This window comes from Trachurus trachurus (genome assembly GCF_905171665.1).
Source record: "Trachurus trachurus genome assembly, chromosome: 22".
In the NCBI taxonomy this organism is placed as follows: Eukaryota; Metazoa; Chordata; class Actinopteri; order Carangiformes; family Carangidae; genus Trachurus; species Trachurus trachurus.
In genome coordinates, this window is record NC_139907.1 from 16,569,769 (window position 1) to 16,576,882 (window position 7,114).

Sequence of the window (7,114 nt, forward strand, 5' to 3'; positions counted from 1 at the left end):
TTTGTTTAAATAGGATGAAATATGTCTGACTGATGTGGGGGAAAAAATCATAATTGTGATTTCAGTGCACTTTATGTCGATCAACCTATTTTATATACAGTCTATGCAATCAATCAACCGTAATACACATTGAACCAACATTGCTACCTTCGCACTGCTGCTTCATTTGATCGTTGTTTACAGACTGTTAAGTTGTTGCGATTTTTATTGCGCTGTTTGTCATGTTTGAAGTTGTGTGGCTGTTGCTCCTGGGCCAAAAAATTGGATCACATCCGCTCTTCACTGTGATTGGCTGTCCAACCAGGAAGCGCGTGTGCTTGAATATTTCCGGGCATCTGATTGGTGCATTTCAAGACTTTTAAATTCCAAACGGTTAACAGCCGTGGGAGACGAGGGACATTCAAAAAGCACGTCGCTGCTTCTCTCGGCTCAGCCTGTCGCTGTTTGCTCCGACAGACGACGTTACAAGCCCTACCCGCTACATCTGTGCGTTTTTTACTCGAGGTAAGTGGTGTATATAGAGAGATATTACAGTTGTTAACTTGTCGTAGCTCATGAAAAGTGGTCCCGGGTTTTTGTTTTTCTCCGCTGTAACGTTAACTGGGCCGTGGCGTTAGTTCTCATAGCTCGTTAGCTTAACGTCCGTTGTTAAAACTATTCTTTACCCAGGTGCCTATATCTGTTAACACCCTTTTGACTAATTGTCAGACAGTTTGGTAGGTTTAGCTGTGGAAATTGCATTTTTATTGTTGGAAAAGTAAAGTTAGGACTAACGGCAGCTGTCCACGTTGACTTCAACATCACAGTGTGACCGCAGCGCTGGTCCCATGACATCAACCAGACAAAAGAAGTCCTTCAGTCTCTGTATAGATAATAATGAAGCATTAAACATGTGTAGCAGTGTGGATGGAAACATATCCTTCCTGACCTCAATCAGCCTGTTGTTAGCCTTCGCTGATGTTTACCACGAAATCATGAAAGTGTCCAAACCAGGATGCAAACAGCCCGACACCAGCAAAGTTGCTGTTAGTTAAAATTATTAGGACCAAAATCTAATATTTTGCCTATTAACTAACTTAACTACTCAAATTCGAAAACATCCTGTGAATTAAGGTCCCCACCTATCTATCACCAGGAACATCAGCTTTAATTGTCTGACTTGCCTTTGATCAAAGTCATATTTCCACATTATATTTTTAGTAAATAGGCTAGATGTTTTTCACAGCAGATAATGTTTGCATGTGGTAGCGCAGACAACGGGCCCCATTCATGACAGTAACAATGGCTGAATACCATTTGTTTTGCTGTTGCCATGGTCTACAAATGATGTAATTATTTACACCCCTGCTTCTCCTACATGTCAGGACAAAGGTGTCACTTGAGCACTTTGTCTTTTATTTTAAACTACTGTAGCTTAGGCTATGTCTGGGCTCTGGACTCTATAGCTTGGATTTACCAAGACTGCTTTACCGGTGTTTAGAAAATATTTTTCTTATGATTCATATAATGCTACTATGGCTGTAGTGTAACCAAGATGACCACTAGACTCAACAAGTTGGAAAAAGGAGATCATCCTGCTGGTGCTCTCTGGTGGACAAACTGTGTAACAACAACACTTCATGCTGCAAACATTTGGATGATTACATTTTTGTTCCTTGTTAGGCAACATACACACATGCATCATTGCAATTAGTTGATATTGGTCCACAGACCAGCCTCATACACGTCATCGTTACCTGTGTTGTTTTAACGTTTCAGATATTTTAATGTCCCTCACACTTTTCCCCTGCTAAGCTTTATAACAATAAAACTTATGTATGTGGCAACCATGATTTACTGTACCAACAGAGGAGAATTGGCAGAGGCACACTGTCTTGATTCTGCTGTTAACTTTATATGCCATCTGTCTCTGCTGATCATTTTTACACACATCAGTCAACCCACCATCGAGTGTCTTATCAACAGTGTGCACCTTTCAGGATGGCGCCTCCCTCAGGGTTCAGTCGGGTCGTCCCAGCCCTGTAACTTATAAGTTTGTCTCTACTCTCACAGGATGAGTTCTTCTGAAGTGAATGATGAGAATCGAGGGGTCTGCCCCGGAGGAAAACTCAGCAGCTCAAGTAATGACATATTTGCTCTGGATCAGCCGACTGGAAGGCCCTCCATCCTGCGTCAGACAGAGAACCTGCCCAGCAAAGCAGTGCCAAAGGCAATAAAGGTACAGAATTAGTCACTTTTGATTGTTCCAGATGTTACGTCCTCCTTCTCCTCCTCCTGTTGATCCTTCTCACGCAATATAATAAAACCAGGCTGGAATCGCTATGATTTGTATGTCAATTTTTATATTGAATAAATAAATCTACTGGAATAGTTGAACATTTTGTTTTTATACTTTTGGCATCCAGGTAAGATGTATTATATTCACCAAACTATTTCTTTATAGGTTTGTTTTCAGACTCCAAGAAGAGATCCTGTGACAAAGCGACTTGTATCTCCAACCAAGTCTGTCAGGATGAACAGTGTGGATGAGTGTACAAAAGCCATGGAGTCATTAAATTTGGATAAAGCAAAGTAAGTGACATTTCTCCCACTGAAATTTGGTTCAAATTATGTTGTTGTTCAATTTTTAAGAAATCCTGTTTTGTTTTTTCAGTGCTTTGCCACAAGAGACACCTGAGCGGCCTGAAGAGCCCAAACAAGGTAATTTAATCAACATTACAGTTATTTCACTTGAGTATCTCTGAATTATGAGGAATTAATTAGGGCTGCAACTAACGATTATCTTCATTATCGATTAATCTGTTGGTTACTTAAACGATTAATCGAGTAGTTGTTTGGTCAATAAAATGTAAAACATTTTGGAAAATGTCAAAAATGTCAATCAGGATTTCCCAAACCACAAGATGACGTCCTCAAATGTCTAGTTTTGTCCACAAACCAAAGAGATACTCAGTTTATTGTCATAAAGGAACAAAGAAACCAGAAATATTCACAAAGAAGTTGAATTTTGCCTCTTTTTTTTTTTTTTAACTACTCAAACCGATTTATTCGATTATCAAAATGGTTGCCGATTAATTTAATAGATTATTGTTCGATTAATTGTTGCAGCTTTACAATTAATGCAGATTCATTTGACTTTTTCCACAGATGTGTCGTCTTATCCCGATGATGAAATGCCAATAGTAAGCAGAGGAGGTTATCAGCTGGATTTTGACAACCTCGACGCATTTGATCCGTTCCAGGGGTCCAATAAGATGGTCCTCTCCCCAGCGAGGCCTGCTGTTGAAAACCCACCTACAGCTCCAACTGAGTCTCAAAACACAAAAACAGAGAATATCTTGGAGGAGCCCACCAAGATGGAATCGGCACTGGATGAGACTCTTCCATTCACATCATCTGTGGAAAATTCACTGGCTGACTTTTCAGCCAACATCAGCTCCACAGACAGCAGCGTGATCACGGTGACGAAGGTCCCAGTGGTTCAGGATCAAGAGTCACGTTCTGCTACGCCCGTGGAAGATCAACCTGCTCAAACATCTCAGAGCGTTGATGAGGACAAAGCGTCAGGCAGCTTTGTGGAAGATGCCCCACTCCCATCAAAAGGCTCATACAACTTGGATTTGGACAACCTTGATGCAGTTAACCCTTTCCAAACGGGAGGCTCTAAAATCCAGAATTCCCCGGTCCTGGGGAGGAAGCTGCCAGACAGCAGCCCACCACAGAAAGAGGAAGAGAAACCTGCAGATAATGTTAACGTTCCAGACGTGGCCGAAGTTGAACAGGTCGAAAATGTGCCTGTTGAGTGTGAAATGAAACCCACAGATGCAGCCAGTCCTCCAGCTGCTGAATCCCAGCCAGCCGTTGCCCCAAAGGAGGAAGGCCCAATCAAATTATTAGAGTTCAATTTCGACGATGGCAATGAGGTTAAACGGAAACCGCCTCCCAAGAAATTGGGCAAAAGGCCACTCGGTGTAAAACCCAAAGGGGGAAAGCCGGCATCTGAGGTCAAACCGCCAAAAGAGATTCTAGTGGTGCCTGATGCCAACGATGCTGCTGACATCCCAGTCACCAAAAGCTCCTACTCATTTGACATGGACAAATTTGACGACCCAAACTTCAATCCCTTTGGCACAAAAGCAAAAATGGACAACTCTCCAAAGTCCATCAGGAAATCTGACCCTGTGCTTATGGAAGCTGCCACTCCAGAGCAGACGGAGAAGCCAGAGGAGCAGGAAGCTGTATCGCCACCATGGTATGTTGAGGTTTCTATCCGAGTGTGACAAGATTTTATTCAGTGGATGGTTCACTTGGCAGCATAGTTTTCTCATTTTTGTGTGTTTTTGCCCTTAGCAGCGCTGCAGAGAGTCTCCCAGCTGCTGAACCCAACCCCGCAGAGGTAAGAGAAGTTATGCATATGATAAAAAATAGTTTCCATTCAACTCCTCAACTGGTTCACAACAAACATTTTGTTCCTGTGAAATGACAGAGTGCTGCTGCTGCTGCTGACCCTGATGAGAGAAGTGTGCAGAGCCTGCCTGAGTTCTTTGAGCTGAGCCAACCTGAGCAGAAGACAGAGCCTGCAGTGTTAGACTTCGGTGACGAGTTTGTTCCTGGAACGACGTGTGAGTAAGCTTTGGCCATTACGCTGTTTTGTCTACTTCCACAATGATCTTTGATATTTCTGTTGCTTTAACTTTTAAGTTGTAGAAATTGCAAAAATGGTCGACCCCACTTGCCCCTCAGTTTGCTGTGCAAGTCCACAGAAGATTTTGTGCTGTAGTCAATTTTTTTTTAATTTCCTGAAGGATCATGATGCAAAATTTTTACTTGATGTTGATCTGTGATCTTGTGTTTTTTTTGTTGTTGTTTTGTTTTAGTTATGGCCAACGACTTTGATGGACAAATCGACTACCTGGAGCAGTTTGGGTCCAGCAGTGTGAGTACTTGCTTCATATCCAATCGATGACAAAGCTCTGTGATTTTCAGCACATGATCTGAAACGCATTAAATTGTTAAAACCCCTGTCAACAGTTCAAAGAGTCTGCACTGAGGAAACAGTCCTTGTACCTTAAGTTTGACCCCCTTCTGAGAGAAAGCCCAAAGAAGTCTGCCGGCCCGGCTGCTCAGACTCAAGTCCCTCGTCCTGTTGACTTTGCTTCACGGTATGACACACTTCTGTTTTCACTCACTCTGATTACTGCCGTCGGTGGATGTTAGAGCTGAATTTGTTCTGTTTGGACGTCCTCTACAACAAAATGAGCATAATTTTTTTTTTCTTCTTTTCTCCAATTTAGACTTGAGACTACACAGACAAAACTCAAAGAGGCAGCACCTGCACCACAGGAGGGTGATTTCAAACTGCTGGATGTTGCTGCGACAACAGTAAGTCACTCTTGAACAACCAGCATGAACCGAATGTGTTGCTTCCGGTGTTTTCTTGCTTCATCTGCTGACTTGATTCGTTACAACTTTCATCTAGACTCATCCGATCCTTGAGTGCCTCGTTCCTCCGTTCCCACAGCCAACGAACACGGAGGACGCCATCATTGAAGTGCTGAAGTACAGTCAGAAAGACATGGACGCAGCCATCGCTAGAGTCCGCGGAGAAGTACGTCCTGCTCAGTGTTTTGGGAGCTGATGAATGACAGAAAAACCCCAGTGGAGGCACTTTCTTTGACTGAATGTGAAAACAGATTCAAACAACCACAATAGACCCACTTGATGATTCAGTGGGTTTTCAAACAATCCCTGGAGCAGTTTAGAGAAATCTGATTCGTCCACAGAGAGCGCATTGCATCATGGATTAAACACAAGGATCCAATGTCAAAGAAACGTGGTTACGGTCAAACGTCAGTGACTGTCAAGGTCAATTACAGGCCTGTAAATGTCAGCATTTCAAAAGCATTAAATTAAGTGAGAAGGCACAGTTCCCAGTATAGTAGCAAATACAGACTTGACACCAATGGTAAACACCGTAGGTCACTGATTATGGTAAATTGCTCAGTTATTACTACAACAAACAGTTTGCTACATGTCACTATGTAACTACTTTGTGTTTTCTCTAACAGGTACAACAAAAAGAAGAGCAATGGAGTGCAAAGTATAACAGGCTACTTGACGATGGTCAGGAAATGAGGTAAACTGTGCTGTTTTAATTTAGTTTTTTAATTATAATAAATGTTTCAAGACTTTTCACAACTTTTTGTTAATTTATTTTTGCTTATAGGAAAATCATTGCGGAATTTGAGCTTGTGATTGCCAAAATGATGGGTAAGTTAACTTATTCTATACCTGTCTCACTCTTGAGGATTGTCGAGGTATTAGTGTATTAAAACTTGCATTTTGATTATTTTGGCATTGCTCAGCTGATCAAGAGAAGGACAGAGAGGACGCTGAGGCAAAGCTCAACGAGGTTTTGCTGGAGAAGGAACAAGCGTCCAGTGACCTGAGCGCCATGGAGAGATCTTTCTCTGAGCTCTTCAAAAGACTGGAGAAGTACAAGGAAGTTATTGAGGGATATAAAAAGGTTAGAAAAGATCAGAGCTTTCCTGTTATTAACCACAAGTATTTGAAGCTGTGGTATGTTTGACTTTCTAAATTGTTTTCTGTGCTCTCTCCCAGAATGAAGTGACTCTGAAAGCTTGTGCTCAGGACTATCTGGCAAGGATTAAAAAGGAGGAGCAGCGCTACCAAACACTTAAAGCCCACGCAGAGGAGAAGATCGGCCAGTAAGAAACCTGACTTAACTACACTATTGGTGTGAAATTGAACGACTTGCGATGGCCAACTCTAATTTATTGCTCATCCTCAGTGCCAATGGGGAAATTTCTGAGGTGCGGTCCAAGTACAAGGCCGAGGTGTCGGGACTACAAGCCCAGCTGCGCCGGGAGCAGCTGAAGGTTCAGTCATTGGAGAAGAGTCTGGACCAGAAGGTGAGGGAGCATCTTAATTAGATGATGCATATTTGCAGAAATCTTGAAAGGTAAAACATGTAAAATTGTCCTTTTTTTGTTTTTCTAATATATCCCTTTACTTTTTTTCATCCCAGGAGAAAGAGGCAGAGGAGCTGACCAAACTTTGTGATGAACTCATCACCAAAGTCCAGAAGGGTTGA

General features: G+C 42.2%; 1 protein-coding gene across 1 annotated transcript; it reads left to right on the forward strand.

Annotated features, from left to right (window-relative positions):
• Nucleotides 1-413: 413 nt before the first annotated feature.
• On the forward strand, nt 414-7,114 carry tacc3 (transforming, acidic coiled-coil containing protein 3; the record flags this gene model as incomplete). Its single annotated transcript, XM_083997588.1, has 17 exons — nt 414-504; nt 2,053-2,218; nt 2,444-2,571; nt 2,654-2,700; nt 3,148-4,252; nt 4,351-4,396; nt 4,487-4,622; nt 4,878-4,936; nt 5,032-5,162; nt 5,295-5,382; nt 5,480-5,608; nt 6,069-6,136; nt 6,227-6,270; nt 6,366-6,526; nt 6,622-6,728; nt 6,812-6,932; nt 7,049-7,114. The coding sequence occupies exons 2-17, from the start codon at nt 2,054-2,056 to the stop codon at nt 7,112-7,114; spliced, it is 2,601 nt and encodes an 866-aa protein (XP_083853714.1). The 5' UTR covers nt 414-504; nt 2,053.